We start from the raw sequence: 21,081 nt of genomic DNA on the forward strand, positions 1-21,081 counted from the left end.
CCATGATGTACTCCTGGAGTTGTATAAATCGTACACAGGTTTGGTTGTGTGATAATAGTTACTTTTTGCAACCTAATTTGTCTCTTCAGCCAGGCAAAGGATTTTTACAGTGAAGTTTTCACTGTAAAGTTTTACAGTGAAGTGGCCTTCCTCATGAACATAAGACCTTAGCTCATTAAAGGGTTCTGAGAGAATACTTTCTACCCCAACCAAAGCTTTTAACTACATGTTTGAAAATTTTGTCACAAAAAATCTTATCTAGTTAACTAGGTAAGTGACCTCATTTTCTCAAGTGTAGAGTGTGAAGGCTGAATCCAGTGTCAGCCTTACACTTTAAAACCCATTGACCTAAATCCTTTGTCACACTAAGGAGATTTGTAGTGCCCAGCATGGCTCAGCATGCAGAGGGGTGGATTTCTGCAGAGATGTTTGAGAAGTCAGTAGTGTTCAGTGTTTGCAGCTGCTGGATTGCTGCAGGGTATTGTGTGAGTGCTCATCCTGCACGTCTGTGCAAAGTGAGCTGACATCATTTGAATCATTAGTAGGGATAGCCTTGCCTGAATTGAAGGGAACAGGAAGTGTTCAAATGATAGTTACACATAACTCAGCTGCGGGCAGAGGTAATCCTTGGTAAATTCAGGAACTACACAGGCAATGGCCTGATAAACTCCTGGTTTTGCATCCTTATTACTTGCAGCACTGCTAACAGCTCAGAACTGTGCAGTAGCCAGCAGAAATCTGGTATTCATCATTCGTTAAAGCATCTAGTACCCACTGAGCAGTGGCCAACTGTGAAACATCTCAAATGCAAGAAAAGTTCCTTCCTACATACGCATTGATCTGAGATTTGATAAAAGCAGGAGTGTTTTTTCATTAACGTAGTTACAGGTTATCTAGGACCACAGTTTTTTGTTTTTTGTTTTTTATGTTTTTTTTTAACATGGTAGGCTGACCTAATGGGTCATATTATCAGTGGGTGCAAATAAGCACGTTTGGGAACAACGTCAATGGTTTCAGCCCCAAAGACAAGTGTTGCCATTTCTCTGCCTGCTGAAGAACAAGTATCAGATGTTCCAGATACTTCCCTTTTCTCTAGATATGTGGCAGCTATGTGTCTGATAAAATCACTGCAAAGGCCTTGAGTCACTAGTAGAAAATAAACCTCTGCATGATGTGAAACATTTTTGCAGCTCTCACTTGAATGCCCCTCAGAGCTGAAGTTGTTGTCCCTGTCAGGTTCCTCAGAGACGTCTTGGAAGCTGAAACCAGAACACATGAGATCAAACCCTCAGTCTACTGAAGCAGGCTTTTTGTGCTAGGTCTCAGGCAAACTAGCAGAGGAAAAATGGGCTGTAGAGGCATTCAGAGGGCTCTTCACGAAAGTATCTGTATGGCTTGTTACATACTTGGTTATTCCTGGAAAAAAAAGGTCTCTACTGAGCAGGAAGACGTTTTGCCTCCCTGAGCCTTGGCTTTGAACTGTCCCCTCTCAGCAGCCCAGGCAATGGGACTGAGAGACTGCAAGGACTTGTCCCCTAAAGCATTCCCAAAAGAAGATTTTTTGCTCATTCTCCCAACATTTTTCCTTAAGAAAGCTCCAGCACAAATATACTCAGTTTCAGGAAATGGCACCTCACAAAATCTGATAATTTCCTAGAAACTCCAGGGGATAGGGATGGAGCATTTGAGGTTGCTGCTCCTCATAAGGAAACAAGCTGTGGTCTCCATATCTTCAGCAATTGCAAGTACCATGACTGAAACATGCTTGGGCTTTTCCATCTCCAAGTATTAAAGGCTCCCACAACCAGCCTCATCTTGTTTTCAGATGGTTCATTGTGTGGAACTGTGTTGTCCTTCTTGTCTAGGCAAAATATCTCTTTTTTACTATTGTGTGATAAATAAGCACTGCACACAATTTTTCAGATGTTACCATCCACTGTTAATGTTCCTAGTATAAAAATCACTAACAAGGCTTGGTAATGTGTGACTTAGCCATGTTTTCCAAACATACCTCTTGACACATTTCTGATGTGGGGGGCTCTGGCTGTGTCTTCCACCAGAAGGGATACTTTCCACCTGTGTTTTAAAGACATAGCCAAACCTACGGAGGCAGCAATAAGAAGTACTCCAAAAAGCTCACACGAGCACTAAATGGAGCATGGTTTCTTTAACTGAAAAAGAAAAGATTGCTCCAGTCATGCCAGATGCTGAGCTGGTCAGCTGTCAGACCTGTTCTATCTCTGTTATGACTAAGAAAGGTTAATTGCTCAGACGCTCTCGGTGCACAACAGCAAACTGCCTCCACAACTGACAAATGGTCCTGAAAGCTGTCTGGCTGTGGGCCACTATGCTCCAAAACCTAGTGCAAAGGTTTTGACCTTAAAAATGCTACTGATGATACTCATTTCCATGCCACGCACTACTGGCTATCAGGGAAATGCTGCATAGCACGTTCTCTCTCATTAATGAGATGAAACCAGGTTCTGTTGCCCAGACAAACAAGATATTTGCCAATGGAAACTGGACCAAAAGGGAAAAAAGTACTAACAAGATAGAAATTAACACACTGGCTCAACACAAGCTTAATGATAAGGATCCTGAGGGGAAGTCAGTTGGGCCAGGTTCCATCTCTATTCAAGACTCCATGCAAACTGAAGAACATAAGCAGGGGACTACCTGATCCGTAATCAAAGAACACAAGAAGAACTTTCTTAAACTGTCTTTTCCTATGTCTCTTTTGAGGCTTTTTCTAAACCATTTTTTGTTTGGCCTCCCAGAGAATTCTTGGTGTGCCTTGAGGGTTCAAGGCAAGACTTCTTTCCTGGCATTTGTGTCCTTTCACCAACCATGGAACTCAGATGTGTACAGCAGTACCGGGCTGCACAGATCTGAGGTGAGAAACTGTTGTGCAAATCTGAAGAAAACTGAGACATAGAATTGAGGAGTAATTTGTTCATACCTATGGAAGTCCACATGCTTGTGGCTTGTAGTGTCAGCAGTGCACAGACCAGTGGATGGTGTCATTAGAAAAAGGGCACTCCAGTGCAAGAAGTCCATGGCATTGTGTCACTGGCAATAGCACGTCTCCATAGGACCAAGATGGAAGAGCAACTTTTCTCCTCTCTTCAGCAAAGCAACTGATTTTCATCACTGCAGTCATCCCAATGGGAGGCTGGATTTGCATGTGTGACTTCGAAGATTTCACTGAAGTGGCAAGTGACATTATTGGATGTACTTAGCAGCAATCGAAGTGATATGAACAGGAACACATCTCTGCAAAATTTAACTCTCTAGAAGTGTAAGGAGAGAATACTCACTCTGACGCTTTCCAGAAGCAGAACCATCTGTGTGATTTCTCCTGTTGCCACTGATCAGTTATTCCCAGAGGAGAATGAAAGATTGATCAACTGGCTTCTTTGAGAAGTAACTGACTATTTCTTCAGTCCCACCAGCAGACACCATTGTTTTTTTTTCCCAAAAGGAAACTTTTGCAAGCTGATGTCTGGTTGCAGCCTCTGCAACTGAAACAGAATTTAAGCTTGCTTCTTTGAGCATCATTTTCCTCTTTTCCTCCTCCATTTTTGGAGCTGATTGCTGTTAGAGGAACACCTGGCTCCACATTATAATTTCTTGTTGCCTCTTGTGTTTTCCAGAGAGCACCAGCAAGATACCAGTATCAACAGAAGGGACAAAAACTTCTTCACGTAAGTTCCATTAATAGAGTCTTCCTCTCTATTTCTCTTTGTTTCTTCCTGAACTGCTTCAGCAGCTGTGAGACTGCTTCTTCTTATCACCTGCATCAGTTCACCTGCATCCAGAGCCTAAGAGCCTGATTATGATCTTGTATGCTAGATCTGCTTCAGGGACTAAGAGATGAATGAGGAAGGGTTAAGCATACCTGTTAGTATCCTGGAGCTGTACTGAGGATTATAACATGGCCTGCAGTTGTCAGCCTGCAGGCAGCCCAAATGAAAGCGTATTTGAGCTGTTAGGACCTGTGTTTTAAAAAGCATTTTTTGCTCCTGTTCCTGTACATCCTAGCAGCTGCACATGAACTTGAGCATATGGATATACTGATGTTTCCAACAGAAAGAATGCTGCCTAAATTGCCCTGTTCTTCTGGACTCTAGGTGGACTGCCTGACAGCTCTTCAGGATCTGTGAAGGTAGACACCACCATAGTTTAACTGCTTTCAAAACTGCCTTTGGCACAACAGGAGCCTTCCCCAGGTGGTTTCTTTTCAAGCTGGTGGAATTCTGCTTTCAAGATCCCACTTGCAGTTATGTATTTCATACCTCTAGAGTCACTCCTGGAATGACTCCAATGAGAAGTCACTTTCATTATTTTAACGTTGGAGTTACTTCAAATATGGTCACAATTCTAACAGCTATCTCAACTGCTGAGTTTGACTGAGGGAGCTGTGGATAGGCGCATGTAAGCTGAGCATCCCAAGGATTTACAAGATACACATATCCTGCTTGGCAGAGAAGCTGGGGTCCTGCTAGCTTTTTGAAAAAGCTATGTCTGGCAGAGACAGGTTTTAGTGTGAGATGACAGTGTTTGTAGGCTAGATCAAGGAAAACAGTGTGATTGCCAGATTTTGCATTTCGCATGCCTGCAGCCTTCCCTTTGATGCATCTGCGTGTGTGGCGACCTACTTCTGAAATCTTGGCACCACTGCTGACAGAAAAGCCATTGGATGTGCCCATATTCTTTCATGTTCTCAGTGGGGCCTGTCACCAGTGCTTCGCTGGGTATCTATAAGACCGCATAGCTAATAGCAAGTGTCCTGTAACCATTGGAACCATTCTTGTTCAAAGTAGGTGACATGCTGGTCAGTGACTCCACTGTGCTCCCCCTTCTGCAGCAAGAATGCAGACCCTGCACTTTGCTCCCTTCTTTCCCATGAAATATGTATCTTGTTATAAGTAGTCTCTTTCCTTGCCTGTGTCCCTTCCAGGGCCTGCTGTTACCTTACTGCTCTCTTCTTTGCTGCTTTTGTTGACTGGAGGGAAAGAGGCAGGCATGTTCAAAAGGCTGGCTGCATTCCTGATAAATCTGCTGCACTTGCAAATGCAGTGCCAAGCAGCACATCATGCTGTTGGCTTGAAGGATAGCAGAAAGCAAAAAGTTCGATGGCTGCATGTTGAGATCTTCTAATGTGCATCTCTATGGCATTCTGAATAGGTCTTTGCTATGTGTCTAGATCAGATATCTGCTTGATGCCTCGGTCCAGACCACTTCAGCTTTCCCTACCACTGCAGCATTCTTCTGCTGACTGATAACATCTGAGATCTTGAGCATCACTTATTTTTTCCAGACCTTACAAATGTAAATAAATTATCAGTGTGCTGCTTCTCCAGTTGGAGATTGGCTGTTGTGAATGATGATGTGTGAATCACTAGGTGTTGATAGGAGGGCTTACAGAACAGTTTTAGCTTTCAAGTGAAGTTTTACTCTGGCTAAAAGCTGACTATATTAAGCAGCAGGCTCATCTTTTCTGCCTGACGTGACATGTTGCTAAATGTTTCACTAAAGAGCATGCCTATTCCTCACCTGTTCCTAGGGATCGCAGGCTGGTTGCCCCTCCTTCAGTGGCATGTCACATTGCTGCCTCAAGCTGACTGCTCTCCCTGCAGACACTTCCTTCCACCTGAAGGCACTCCTGAAGCACGCTCTTGAATTCTTTCTTCATGCATGATACTACTTTCTGCTGGACTCGAAGACAGTGAAAGCCTGTGCACCACCCAAATGCCTCGTCCTGTCTTGGTGCATGGTTCAGTTTCTTACAGTGCAGGAGGTTCAGCCCCTGCAGTACAAGGCTGGCATGCTTCTTTCATTAACTTTTCTGAGTGCTTCCTTTGTGTGATTTCTGCTGAGGTCTGTTTCCTTCAGCTGTCCTACAAGATTATTTGCCCTTGAGAATGTTTTTTTTTTTTTCCCTTTGCAACCACTTCAGGTCTGGTGCAGTGTCCAGTTTTAGTCTGGAACATGTCCTGCTCCCCCTTCCAGCTACAGCTTTCTCCAGGTGTTGTAGTACTCAAGGACTTGCTGTCTCCTAAGCCGCAGAGGTTCCTATCATAGTTGTGGAGTCCTGACTGCCCATTTGGAGTTAGGAAACCAGAAGATAAGCAGCTAGTGTCTCCTGGGTTGGCATGGGGGATCCTCAAGACCTACTGCTTTCCACTTTCCTCTGATGCTGTCACAAACAGCTGAACATTTTGCTCTCTCTTTGCCAGTTTTCTCCTGGTCTTCTCTCCCAGGACTGTGGAGCATTTTTGCTGTAACTGATTCTTCACAGTGTGCCTAGGACACACTGTACCAACTTTGAAGTTCTTTGCTTTCTGGACCGATCTCATTTTTTTTCATCTGCTTCAGCGGGTTTCTGATTACTGCAAAAAGAGAAATTAAAAAAAAAAAAAAAGAAAGCCCTTCTTGGGGAAAATGTTTGTGTTCCTCCAATTATAACAGTGTAGTTTTGGCTTTATTCTTATAAATTTGTTGTTACCTTCTGTGTGTTGCAGAACCCATGCTTAGGATACAAGCTTCAACAGAAGGAACAAATACTTCCTCCTGTAAGTACATACAAGCTGTTTAAATTATTGCTGGCAAGCATCTTGGATTCAGGTTGGATGGGTCCCTGAGCAAATCTGATATAGTACTTGATCTAGCAGCTGGCAACCTTGCCTGTGGCACAGGGGTGTGAACTTGGTGATCCTTGAAGTCCCTTCCAACCCAAGCTATTCTATGATTCCATATGATTCTATGAATTTCCACCCAGCAAACAGTGTGCTTCTATCTAAAGCTACAATAAAGGCTTGGAAGTGACTGGATAGGATACCTGCACCTACAGATACATGATTGAAGGGTTGTTATTTCTTGTATATATGAGAATATGATTCTCAGAGCCATGTCCTTTGCAGACTGACAGCTAAACACCCTCCTTTAGAAAGGTCAAATGCATATTTGGGTAGGGCAAGGGAAGGGGAAACTGCTTCAGTGTTTCCCATCTGAAATTCTCTTCCCTGCTTCCATGCACCCTGCTCCTGGATTAGATGGAACATCCTCCAGACCAGCCATTCCTAGCTGGAGTGCCTTTCCCTTCATCTCTGTGCCAGCTGGTGCGTGTTAGAGCTCCTCAAGACTTTCTCCCTGTGCCCCTTGGGAAGAGGATGAGGAAATTGATGGCCTCTTCTTGTGCATCTTCTCTCAGCTGGGAAAGAGAACCAGCATGGCAGCAGCCAGATCAGTCTTGTCCCTCCTGAGGTGGAGGCAGGAGATTGTCTCTTTGTTCATTTTGAGAGCGCACTGGGATCTGCAGAAGCACAAATGAGGAAGGTGACTCTTGTCTTCATCTGCAGTTTCTCAGGGAAACATGCTTCCCTGTGGTAATGCTAAGCAATTCCACTCTATAGAACAATCAGGCAGAGCTTTTAAATAGACCGAGACCCACCACCTGCTCAGCCTGATTTTGTGCTATCTAAGAGGACACGTCAAATGAGGTCATTGGTGTTGCAGGAGGTAGAGTGTTGACCTTCTTCTAAAGCGTGAAGTATTGGTAGCTCTCAGAAATGACATGGCAGGTGGGATAGACCAGTAGTCTCATCCACTGCAACTGTTCCAGCGTTGCTATAAAATACAGTGCATGCGCTATAGCAAACTGTTCATACATGCCCTTAACTTAAATCTCATAGCTACTGTAGCAGCAAAAGGGGGATGATCAAAGCCAGGTCTCTAGATGCTGAATTCTGAACATTTTTGGTATTCTCTATGAGATGCAGAAGATTTATTTCTATAGATTTTCTTCTCCACTATTAGGCTGATTGGTGTTTTAAGTGTGTCTTGGAGAAACTTTAGAAATCTGATAGGTTATTTAAAATGATCAAAAAGCTTTCTGCAAGCAAGGTAAGAAGAGTAAATACTCTTGGTCTTCTTCCTCCAAAGCATAGCAACAGGGAATGCAAGAGTAATTCCTGGAGCATTTTAAAACAGTCATTTCTTTCTGCTTTGTTCTCAGTTGAATTGGTGTTTATCAGAAGTAATTGTATCCGACTCACTAAAATGAGTAAGAGAGAAGAGAGAGCAGCACTGGACATTGCTGTCTGTCCTGTGTAGCAAAGGTACTACAAAGCAGGAGGGAGCTGATGTTTATTGTTAACAGATGTGAATGCCTACTCACACCATAGAGCAGTGAGGGAATTGAGTCAATGTACTTGTTTTAAAGTTGCTCAGGGCTTTTTTTTCTGAATTTCAGTGGGACATGTCCATGCCACGCATGTCACTGTCAATCTTGAACAGCTACAGGAGATAAAATTAACTGTTTCCTTCCACTTCTGAGACCATGGTAGATGTTTCAGAGGAAGTGCTGGCACAGTTACTGTTGACCAGATGCTGAGAAGGACCTGAGAACAGCAGTGATTAAGTAGGCGCTCTGCCCCAAGCTTTTACAAATGAACAAACGTGTTAGGCTTTGCTTTCTTAGAGTTCCAGTGACGGATATATTCAGAGTAAAAATTTTCAAAAAATCCTGTCTCTGCCAAATGCTCCACAACAAACATCCCAAAACTGAAGGTCCCTTTGCCCTTTTATGTGCACACGTACTTCAACTCCAGCTTATTTTGAGAGTGTTAGCCTTCATGCTAAAGTGAAAGAGAAGAAAAAGACCATGATATATTTCCAGTTCCACACAACAGGCTGGTGAGAGGATGAAGTAGTAGTTCAAGGGAGGAGGTGGAAAGTTTTGTGTTCTGTTTCATAAAGTGAGACTTTTTGAGATGTGATTGCTAGCAATCCCTCTGTCAGATAGAAGTGATTCCCGCCTTCCTTTCCCCATTTACCCCACCCCTAGAACTGTCCCATATATGTCTATTTTTCATTGTGTAATACTGAAACCTAGGTTGAAACTTTTTGTTTCCTTTAACAATTAAGTTTTCTCATTTTTGTGCTCTCAATACTATGGACTAGAGAGATCATTTTTAAGCACATCAGAACAGTATGAGAATGGAAGGCATTTTTTGTCCCCTTACTTTCAGGGCTGCAAATCTCCAAAACACGTCTCTTATGATCCTGCAATTTCATATTCCTCTGATGTTGCACTGAAAAAAGTAAATCTGAGGCTTCAGTCTAGTGCCCTGACTTTATGGCTTCAGTCAACTGTATTCAAGACTAGAGAAGGAAAATGTGTTGGTCTTTTTGCTCTTCTGGAACATGTTATTGAAGGAATCTTGGCTTCTCACTGACAGGTAAAGTAGCATATGGCAGTCCTCTTTTTCTTTAGAAAAGTGATCCAAAATGTTACGTTCTCATTTGTAAATTTGAACATACCTGGAAAAAAAAATTAAAAGCAGTGAGGCTTGTTTTAAAATGATTAGCACTGTGTGTAACTCCTGATGGAGGAATACTGTGTGAGGGAAAGGAAGTGGTGGGCTTCAGGATGTCTGTCTGTGGTGGTCACATCTCCTGTTGACATAGGAATTGTCTGCATGACAGTACAGGTGTATAGACCATCCATGACACCGTGCCTCAGCTTACTGTTTCTAAGAACGACGGCAGTTCTGAAACTCATGCTCACAGATTAAATTGAGTCAAGAGCTGAGTAGTTTTAGTGGTAGAAAATGAAGTTAGAAGGAGCTGGAACTTGTGGAAATATGTTTCAGACTGGTCATCGGGAGGGAAGCATTTACTTAATTGCATCTTGCAACATTACCTTCATGCCATTGTTTATGCTGCCCATTAAAGAGCTGCTCTTTAATGTGTCTGCAGAAATGCTTCCTCCACCAACAAGCCTAGGTGCCTTGTGTAGCATGCCTACTCCAAAACCATTACTCAGTTCAGATTGTCCACTTGTGCAGAATGGTGAGCCAACAACCAAAAAGGTGGATCTGTTTGGAGTATTCTCCTGACTTTGTAGTGCGTTGATATGATGCCTTCCTGGAGGACATGAGTATTGACAGGAGAACAGGTGGAAGGCTGGCCCCACCTTGTCTATGTCTTCTTTTTTGGAAGAGTAAAGAGAAAGTTGCTTTAACTTTTGGCTGGAGAAAAAAAACAATGTTGGCTTTGTCACATAGGCTAGTTTAACCTTCTTTTCTCCCAAATTTTTTAAAACCTGTGCATATTTTTTAATTTTTTAATATTAAAAAAAAAAAAAAGATTAACTGGAGGAGGAATGTGTTGGTTAGGACTGTTCATCTCTTCTCTCTAGATTTTATTATTTGTAGTCTCCAGGCCTGTCACAAGAAGGCACCTTCTTAATATTTCATTTTCTCATTGCGCAGTAACAAATGCCAGCCTACATTTTAAGAGGAGAGCAGATACAGCACACAGCAATACAAATACTCTTTGCTTGTCAACATTTTCTCACATAAAATATTGAGCTGATTTGTAAAAATGTTCTATGCTGACCAGGAAAACCTGCTTTGACATGGTGTTTAGAGTCATTGGTTTGAGTGTTTTTAATAGGAATATTTTGCATCTACATAGTTAGCAACCTGGCCATTACTGAGGTTGTAGTTATGCTCTGCTTGTGCAAGAATCCTCACGATCAGCATTTAACTGATCCATTTCATGGGTTCAAAGACTCCTTCTTCAGGAAAACCATATATCTGATGTTTTGGTGGGGCGATGGGTACTAGGGAAGCACTGAACTACCTCATGTATACTCCTTTATTCTTTCTTTATTTATTTATTTATTGTGGATAATCATCTCTGGAGAAAATGCTTCACTTTATTGTGAGGATACAGTAGACGAGTGAGAGAAATGTCAGATAAATAGTTCTTGAGTTCTTGTTTAATGTCAAATTAAATCTCCAAGTTAGTGGAATACTGCTTAAATGGAATGGATCCCCTGCTTAAACCCAGTGTAGTGCAATAATTTCTTTCTCCACAGTGGGCACTAATCACAATAGAAAGCACAGTGGTGATCTCAGTACCATTATGATTTGATCTGGCATGACAAATCCTGTTTCCTGTGTTTAAATTTTGCAGATAGGGCAAACTAATGTGAATAGATAACATTCTCCAGAGATACAGCTTTCAGCCTTCGTGTGACTCTGGTCTAAGGGTCGTGTAACATTAAATGTCTGTTTCCAAAACACTTAATCTTGCCGAGTTCTCTGCAGCTGCATTCTCATTTCCTTGTTCTTGGATTGGCATTGAGGACTTGAGGTTAGGTAGCTCCACTGGAAAGGCTGGACACATCAAACTTCTGAGTCATCACTGCTAATAGAAAGTTTGTTCTCTTCTGTGCTGCTTTGGTGTTTTTTGGTACTTTGGTGTTTGGTTTTGTTTTATTTTCCTTCAAAGAGGTCCTGGAGGTGAAAGGCAATAATGAGTATGAGCAATATTAAAATTGGAAGAAGCTGACATAACAGTCTTAAAAAGTAAGTGGGACAGTTTATGGAGCTTTAATAGAGCTACAGAGTGAAAGGATTTTAAGGACATTGGCTTTATATATCCTTATATTTGTGCATATGCGTATAAATCTATAAGGCCAGTGCTTGCCTCAGCATGTGTATATGATGAAGCAATAGTGTTTTCTGTAAAAGGATGCACACGTACGTAGATTTAAGAACTATGTATGTATAATGGTGAAGGCAATGGTTTATTTCAGACCGTGATTTCTTAATGTAATGGATTACATTAAAAAAGCACCACCAAGCATGAGCAGGCCATTCTGCTGCCATACATGTTGTAAAAGAACCTTAAGCTCGTGTTACTCCTGCACAAATTTTGCGGACACAACTCCTGTTGCCCCTGACATGTTGTGGATCTTCTCCGCTCTCCAAGGTTCTCACAGAAACTCTTTCTATCATTTAGCAGGAGGAGTGAGAAGTAAAATGTTTCTCAAAACTGCATTTCTAAGATTGCAAACCCAACAGTAAACCTCCTCAAAAATGTATCTCTGTGGGAGGGGAAAAATAAAAAAAGCCTGATTCTCTTCATTTCCCCACAATGCTGAAGTTACGTGTTCTGTGTGCCCAATGAGACCAAAATCAATATCTTTCTGGCTTGCCAGCTTAGCCTATCCTGAACTTGGCGTATGCAAGCTTATATCATTTGGGTGTGTTAGTGGTCTGATTGTGGTCTTTTGGTTGCTGTTTCCTCCGTGGGAAGAAGTGCCTGTTGCTGACACTACGATAAAAACAAAGCTTCACACTTCCCATTTTCCACCAGCTAAACCCTTCATGAGTAGTAGCAATGAACATAGTTTGTGGCACTGGATCAGTCTTCTCTAAATTTTCCTTCTAAAATTCCTAAAAAAATTTCCTAAAATTTTCAAGGCACTAAGGTAGTGTGTACTGAAGGGAGCTACCAATAGGCAGTAATAGTAGCTGGGATGTGGGAACAACGTGGAATAGGTGACCCTAACAGAAGCATGTTTCTATTGTAGGCACTCTGGTGAATCAAAATATGCCCTTAACTGGGCTGAAATCAAGAATGTCAGTCATTTGTAGGCAAGCATAAGGGAGCCAAAAAGCTCAGAACAAGTGTGAAAAAAAGGATATTCACAACAAACAAACGAAATGATAAATAGTGCTACATGGGTACAGGATAATACTAATACAACAGGCATTTACTTAGTAACTTATCCCTGAGTCCACAAATTCTGTTAATCTCTTTTTCTTCCATGTATTTTCTAACCTACTTCTGAGGCACCCCGAGTAAGACCAGCAATGCCGAGTCCTCTGTGTCCACGTTTCAGCTTTGATTGGAAAGATCCAAGAAAGAGGAAAGACCTAAAGGGCATTTGGATTTTCAAGTCTGAATTTCCCAGCATGCCTGGTGATTTTACTGAGCTTACTTTGTCGGAAAAGAATGCATACCTGGCTTTCTTGGATACTGTGTTCTGGGCTTTCCATTCTGCATTCTCCTAGGGGAGGTCTTAGGCATCATCAGCAGAGCCAGTCTGGCATAGCAGGGCCCTGCATTATGAAAGGTTGTTTCAAATTAGTGGTCTGGCGGTGGAAGCATCTGTCATAAGACAGAAATGGATGTAATACAAAGAAGACAAGAGGCTGGGTCTGATGCTTTATTTTCATGCTGAGCCTCCAATTCACTCAGTTCTAGTGAGTGTTGTCTAGGATGCTGTTGTCTAGGAAGGAGGAACAAAGTTTCTTAGAAAGAAATAAGGGAAGGGAAGATACCCCTCAGAGTCTTTTGATTGGTCTCCTAGGCTCTCCTGATTTCTAAGCAGGAATCCAGACAGCACCTTCCAGTTTAATAACTGGGAGTGCCTCATCATTCAGTTGGATTTGTTTCTAGAAGATAAGTGCAGAGGATTACACAGCAGTAGATAAAAGAACAACAACAACAACAAAAGTATGCTATTATCTTAATAATAACTTGTAAAGTTTATGTCTTTGAATAAGTTCCAGTTGCTTAAAAATAACTCCTCAATAAGATACTTCTTAAAAGATGCAAACTGCATGACATGTTGCATTTCAAAAGCCATAGGCAAAGCGCTGTATACATAAATGTGATCTTCTCTTAACTGTATGGCTTTGAAAAGCCATCACTTTATCCCTCATTAACTTCTCCACATGGTGTTATGTTGCAGCAGAGACTCCACTTGGACTGTAACAGGTAAATGAAAAACAATGATTTCCCTTCATGCTGCTATTCTAACATATTCTAACAGTGCAGTGGAAGCCAAGATAAACCCTCAGGAAGAAATTATCATCCCATCTTTCATGTTCTCATCTCTTCCAAATTGCCTTTTGGTAACCTCTCCTAATTGGATACAAAGTGGGAAAGTTGTATCTCCAGTGACTTTCATTATCAAAATGTTCCCATAGGTTCCTAATGGTTTCTGCTCTTCTTGACATTTTCCTGTACAGTGATGAGAACAAATCACTGTACTCACTGAAGCAATTAGAGAGTAGCTTTTTACAGCCATCTTCTCTCTAGGTGTATATCTTCCTAAGTATTTAGTGGTAGTTAGCTAGTCAGAGAATAGACTTGCACCTGCAGTAGTGTGGAAATGCATGTGAAGGAGCACAGAACATGCATTTTGATTTTTTGAAAAGGAAATTATGCCTTGGGTAATTATCCTTTATGATTTATGTCTAATGCATGACAATATGTTGTTTTGGTGAATATATTTGTATTTCTCTATGTATTTGAATATGTATATACTTATATATATATATGCATATACAATGCAAGAAGGACTCCTATTTCTTTAGATTTTCTTATCCTGACTGCCCACTCGTAGTGCTAGTAATTGCAACTGCATTACAAATATACAGAGCTCATAGGTTTTAATAATAATTTCTGTTAGTCTCAGCATCCAACTGTCTGAGATTCGCTTGCAAAATAAGTCCACATTTTCCCTTCTGTAGGGATCTGCTTGTTGAAAAGAAGAAACTTCCATTGACTCCCATTTTCAAGCCGAATCAACCCTACTGCAAGCTAAAAGAGCATTGGGCATTTCTAATTGATGGTGGATGTTCATAAAGGCAAAGCCTATGGGGCTAGGTGAAGGGAGGCTGAGGAGTGTTCTGGAGCACTGGAGCAGTGTTTGCCCACTCCATCACTGATGTGCTTCCTTGTATTATTCTGCCCCTCATCAGCTGCTGCTTTCCAAGGCACTTGGGTGACATTATAAAGGATTGTGTGCATTGAAGCCTTTCCCAGGAGGCAGTATGGGTACCATTTCACCAGCTCATCTCCATTCACTCTAATAAGCAGTCCTATCACATTATTCCAGCAGATGCTGTAATTCCCAGGAACTCCCAGGTGCCTTCGTAACATTCAGCATACATTCAGAATTCAGCATACAGCCCAGTTCACGTCATAAAACTGCCACCCAGATGTGCTAAGGTGCAGCCTTCCCACAGTTTAGACACTGTGACATGAAAAAAACACAGGTATAAAATGTTTATAATGAAGGGCAGAGCTGCAGCAAAGTAGTGTGAGATGCAGATGTAGGCCAGGCACAGCACTTGCCCTTGGACTGAACTCTGTTACTGAGCAGCACAGAGATACCCATGCTGAGTCTGCCCTGTCTCATTCCCCTCCAAGAAGTCCACGTGAGGCACAGAGCAGCTGACATTATTCCACAGCCCCCCTGAGTTAAGTGATCTTGTCCATGCACTGAGTACTTTTTGGTGATCTTGTACAGAAAGACGTGACCACACTTCATACACTCCAGTCCCAAGTTGACAGTGGACACAGCTGTTTTTCAGCCCCGAGCATCTGACTGTTTTGTTTGTTCATTTGTTTCTGTTTTGTTTATTCAGAACAGAAAAGCTCCTAGCTTCAGAGCTATAAATGTTCAGCAATGATGTTGAGTCAGGGGCGGTTTGACCATACAGACCTTTGCTGCCTGAAGCTTTTGCAAAGATCATGTGCTGCTGAGCTTATCTTAAAGTTTGGCATTTATACACAGGGTGGTAATAACCTTTCAGAAGGTAATAAGGTCATTATTTTTCTGAGGTTCAGAAAGTGGAAAACTGAACTTTATTACTGATATTTTTCTGGTAATATTCACAATCTCGAAACATGATTCTTAATAATACAGTCGAGTGTCTGACAGGTATTTAGAGATTCTCTCTAGAACTTTCCAAAATGTCAGCATATTTGCCAATGAGTATTACTGCAGTGGTTAATTTTTCAAAGGAAGAGAGAATCCTTACTCCAGGAAAGAGGTGTGAGGGCATTTTTTCACTGTCTGTTTTGGAGGCAGATGTCTCTGGTGAAGGCCACAGCTTCCTACAGTGTAGAAACCTACCCAGTGGATCTGCTGCTGGCAATTGTGGCACAAACTGTCAGTAGCGGAAAGATTTTTCTGGTCTTCTCAAGTTGGAAGTGACGTAATCACATGTGAGGCTTTTGTTCATTTGAAATGTTTGTTTTTGTATATAGTAATGGCGATGTTCTTTAGCTGTAGCTGGAATTCTGTTGTAATCTTCTAAGTGCTGGCATCCATTGCTCTGGAGCATCAGTTCAACAGTTTAGCTATTGTTCTGAAAAAAGAGTACATTTAAGAGTACTTTAGCCTGATTAAATGCTATCCTCCCTGCTTTTACCATAAAAAATTAAAAAAAAAATCCAAAACTGGCATTGAAATAATTTTTTAATCCCTTAATATATAATTCTATTTTATTTACAGCTGTACAGATACAGAGTAATTCCACTGACTCCACTAGGCATATAGGGAAACAGGACTGGAGTTTAATGTTGCAGTATATTTTTTTTACTGCAAGTATGACTTTTATTTATTCCCTGAACAACTCTTTCCTTCAATTTCCCATTGGGAAATCTTTGGCTTAAAACAAGCTGCAGGCTCTGCAGAGTTCCTGAGTGTTTTAATGATGTACACAAAACCCATTAGTTGCCACAGTGGCAACTACTGCTTGACAAACAGTAGGATAACAGTTGTCTCAGGGTCTGCAATAGCTAGAGAAATCCTAAACAGTAATTTTGCAGGAAGTTGGAAGAATAGCCTGGAGCAGCAGCACAGCCCAGTTAGATGTGTGTCTGACTATTTTGAGGCTAGACTAGTGTTTCAGTTTTCTACTGTGAAGAGCTTTGAGTCGTTTGCTGTCTCTGGTCATAGGCAAGCTACATCTGTAGAGTAGATGCTTGTAACTCCTTTAGATTTTTGTTGCTTTGGAGGGAAAAGGAGATTAAGGTAGGTCCAAAGAAGGAATGCTGTGAATATGGATTCTGCCATTTTTTTGATGGACTGGTAGTCAGGCAAACATCACTGCAATCCCTCAAAGCAGTGGATCAGTCTCAGGCTACATGGGAGGTTACACAGTTCTGAAACCCTCTCTACATCTGTTCAGCCAGCACATTTGAACTATGTGCAAGCTGAAATGCCTTCCTGGAAGCAGAAGAGAGAAAGTCAGGCTTGGCTTAGGGACTGTGTATCTTAACCAGTTTCTTGTTTTTGTTAGATGCAGAAGATCCTTGCTCTTTCCCATGATTTCTCTATCCTGCCTCAAGTGTGTAAGTGACCTCTCTCGCTGGCAGCAGTGCTGTGAGTGGAGTACTTTAGAGGACAGCAGCTAAGCATCAGCACCTTACTAATTCTTACAGCCAAATGGACACCTGGCAAGCTAATGTGATGTTGTAATTATTGTTTGAGTTATGTGTAGAAAATATGCAGTAAAACTCCAAATAATTGCATCTGGATGGCATTTGCAATTATATGTTCACTGCATAATATGCGTGCATCAGAGACCTCATACTCACTGCAGCAAGAGAGTACAGCTATAAGCAGGCTGAGCAAATGGCATTTTTCAATTTAAATATGCAAATGAATTTTATACACACGGATACTATTAGCAGATCTCCACTCAGAAAGGCTGTGTACAGGGAAGGAATTCTTACCTTTGAATTGGATAGGAATCAAAAAACCCTAAGGATTGGTCCTTAGGGATAGAATCACAGAAAGACTTAGGTTGGAAGAGGCTTTAAAAATCATCAAGGTCCAACCTCCTTCCATGGGCAGGGTTGTCACTCAGTATCTGTTTCATCTTGAGCAATACCTTTTTTTTGTCTGTAAATGTCTTGTGAAATATGGGACTGTTATTCACAATTACAGCCCAAAAGAGGCATGGATGAAGTAATGGATGGAGAATCTTCTCTGGATGGAGAAAAGTCAAAAATGAGTGAGCCAAATATCCTGATTGCTACCAAATTTTCCGAAGATCTGAGCAAGTAGCTGTATTAGAAACACATCAACTATTGTTGGAAAACTGAGACTGCTAACAAAAAAAGGACTCTTAGAAAAGCTTGTTTAGTGAAAAATGGACATCAGTTAACTTTCTAGAATGAGAAGCAAGCAGGGACTGTGTGACCATTTTTGTTTAGACTTGCTGCTCTCAAGTAGTTCTGCTGAATCCTCATGCTACGGCAGTAGTTGGGTACAGGAGAAGTAGCCTAAGCAAAAGAGAGCTTGTGAGCATGATCTAGCATTTCTGCTGATCTTTGTCTCAACCACCTCTTGACATCCATTTATCAAGTGGTGCATATCCTTGGTATGTCCCCTTTTGTTGCTGCAGAAAATCACCCATGTGACAATGTCTATTACTGCATTTGTGAGAAACACTCACCAGTAGAGGTTCAGTAAGTCTTTGAGTCTACTTATTTTTCTGATCTCTGAGATTTCTTCCTCAGCAGGATTGCTCCTGTCTTGGCCTCCATTAGCCATACAGAAGGCAGCTACTCCCACTGATTTTCAGCATGATCTCTGTAGACAGTGCTGCTTTTCATACATCAATCACTCTACGTATGACAAAACAGAGTTGCAACTAAGAACATGCCAGCCTCAGTCTGGGCTTTTCATAAGACACACAAGCAGGACAGCTTATTGTGTCAGACTGATAAAAGAAGACTAAACCTTTTCCATCCATAGAGAGATATGAGGGAGGAAAAAGGGAGAAATTAGAGAAACTTATTCTTTCCTGTAAAAACTGAAATAGCTGTGGTTCTTGAATTGCAGAGTAGCTGATCTGGTCAAGCTGATCATGTGTGGTTGTGTCCTGTCTACTTGGCCCACCGGTCTCAGGCAGCATGCAGCAGTTGGTGCCTCAGAGACTGCTGTTGGAAAGACACAACAGAAAGGTGATGCCTCTGAGAAGTGAGTTTCCTTCTAACAGCGACCATGAGGGGAAACTTAGCCTTTCTGACTCCTAATTTTCCTCGTGTTAGACTTAAGGGGAGTCTTGTCTCTCTTGCAATCTTGTTTGCCTACTGGCTCCAGGTCCTTTCCACTCCCGTTGCAAGCACCAGCCCGCTGTGCTGAAGGTCAGGTTCCTCACTGCCAGGTCATTCAGCACCCAGTGACATGGGGAGGGGACTATCCCACCTTACAGAGCCAGGGCAGTTAGGGACAATGGATGATTAAACCCTAATCCACCGACTGAAGCACAATCTTCTTTTGGCTTGCCTCCTCTTCTCTTTCCTTGTCTGAATCAACAAAAAACCATTACAGGAGCAAGCAGCGTAAGCAAATACTGAGACTGGAATTATATGCCATTTCAGACACTTTGAGTAGTGCTGTACATGATTGATGTGGGAACACAGAGCACCAGACTATGACAGTGCTTTACTGATTGCTGTCTCTAACTGTGGACAAGGCTGAAAAAGGGAGAGGAAGATAGATGCACAAACAGTCTTCAAGGAAAGATGTGGAATTGCTTTATTACCCAGCAAATGTCATCCTTGTCCTCTTGTGATTAACAGTTGGCTTATGTGCTAAAGCAGAGACTTACTAGACCTAACTTAAGAAGTATTTGTTTTTGTTAGTGCAGCAGGGGAATGTGTGCTCCTATTTTCCATGCAGATGATGCATCTTTTCTTTTGGCATGAAGGGAGACTAGGTAAATAGCTGTTTCTCAGTGATAAGTAAGAGTTTCTTTTTTTCTTTTTCTAGATGGGGGAAAAAAAAAAATCTATAAAATCTCCTAGCATAATTTGGCCATTTGGCCTGCTCCTGGTAGTCCACAGAGGTCCCTCCTGTAGCTCAAGAGATGGAGGAGTACATTCTGACTGCTAGGCGGCACTCCCTTCACTAACACTGGCAACTTAACATTGTAAATGGAGAGACTTTGGGGACTTGAGGAGGACAGCTGAACTAGATGATCTTGTAGGTCCTTTCCAATCTTGTGATTCTATGATTCTCTTTGCCCTATGTGATGTGCTGAGAAGGAAATGTGTGCAGTTTTTTCCAAATCTTCTTATAGACCTTAAGGTGGGCTGTAGTTTGACCTGATTACAATTCCTTTGTCTCAGAGCGAGCACAATTAATATGTGAATGGAAATACAAGGAAAACACATTCTCAGCAGGGAGCCAGCACAAGGCTTCTGTCACTGATGCTTACCTATGCCATGTCATTTTGCCCACTCTGATTAGAAATTCATCAAATATGTCCAGAGAATGTGCATGCTTAGCCTGCTTTGGAAAGAGAGGATTGTCTAGCTGTGGAAGGAGATTATGCAGCAATTTCCTCCTCGGCAGAGCAAGACAATGAATCTGACTCTTCATTATAGAGGAAGGATGAGTAAGAACATTTGCATTTCCTGTGCAGCAGGAGCAACATGAGCTGTGTTCCGGGCTCCTCTGGGAATTTCCATAGTTGTGTCAATTTCAGTTGCAATGCATGTTACTGTGAGAAAATGTAGATGTTTAAATAGGAATGTGGGGAGCGGGAAAGGATCGATTCATAAAATGAGGTGTTTGATCTCAGCTAGAGAGACAGTCATATGAGAGAGGGCAGAGGCTCAGAGTTAGTTACTGGAGTTTTATAACTTGTGCAGTGATCACTGACAATAGAAATGTGTTAGAGATATGACTGTAGTTTTTAGTAGATATTCTCGCTTTTTCTCACCATCAGTGAAAATACTTCCCTATGTTTTTGCTAGGTGGGAGGCAGTAAAGAAGGCTCACAGTTACGTGTGTTTGCTAAATAAAGGAGATAGGTCTCACAAATCTGGATTTTTCTCCTGAGTTTTCACATTCCCACTGAGAGTGAATGTAGCTTAGTGCTGTTGACCAGGCATCAAACACTCCTGTCTTGTTTCCCAGAGCGTCTAACAGATACACAGCTCTGCTTATGTTTTTCTAAATCATTTACTTGAGGGAAGTTACACGGGGAAGTTATATATCTGCAGATGCAAAAGTGTATCACTGGGACAGCATTCACAAGCACACATTCTTGAATGTTTGGGAAAGAGAGACAGTCCAGCAAGGGGACATGATCATGGCAGTGACTGAAGTAAGGAATTGCTGAGCAACCCTGAGGATTAGAATGAATGAGAGTTGCAGGCTGGGGCTCAGAAATAAGCTTCAGCAGTGTCTCTTAAGAAAATGTTTTGCTTCTTTCTACAAAGATAGACATTGTCTTTGGTCTTTGAGAGTAACTTGGAAATAAGTTGTGCCTAACACAGCCTGCAGTGCTGGCACTGAAAATAGGATCTCAGGAGAGGAGAACAGAGATAGGTCTATCAAATGAGTTTCAAGTAGACCCAAAAGCTACTATTTAGATGTTGAATGATTCCACCATGGTGAAATGGTCTGAAGAGCAGCTTTGGTTCATCCTGGGGGGTGGACAGGTGCAGATGGGAACT

The 21,081-nt window shown here is 41.8% G+C and overlaps 1 protein-coding gene across 1 annotated transcript in view; it reads left to right on the forward strand.

Moving 5' to 3' along the window:
* Positions 1-21,081, forward strand: part of NRG1 (neuregulin 1) — a 461,683-nt gene that overhangs the window by 328,348 nt on the left and 112,254 nt on the right. Inside the window, exons 5-6 of the mRNA XM_085213119.1 lie at positions 3,654-3,704; positions 6,525-6,575. Coding sequence (XP_085069245.1) covers positions 3,654-3,704; positions 6,525-6,575 — 102 coding nt within the window. The remainder of the gene's footprint in view (positions 1-3,653; positions 3,705-6,524; positions 6,576-21,081) is intronic.

This window comes from Meleagris gallopavo, chromosome Z (genome assembly GCF_905368555.1).
Source record: "Meleagris gallopavo chromosome Z, MGAL_WU_HG_1.1, whole genome shotgun sequence".
Taxonomy (NCBI): domain Eukaryota; kingdom Metazoa; phylum Chordata; class Aves; order Galliformes; family Phasianidae; genus Meleagris; species Meleagris gallopavo.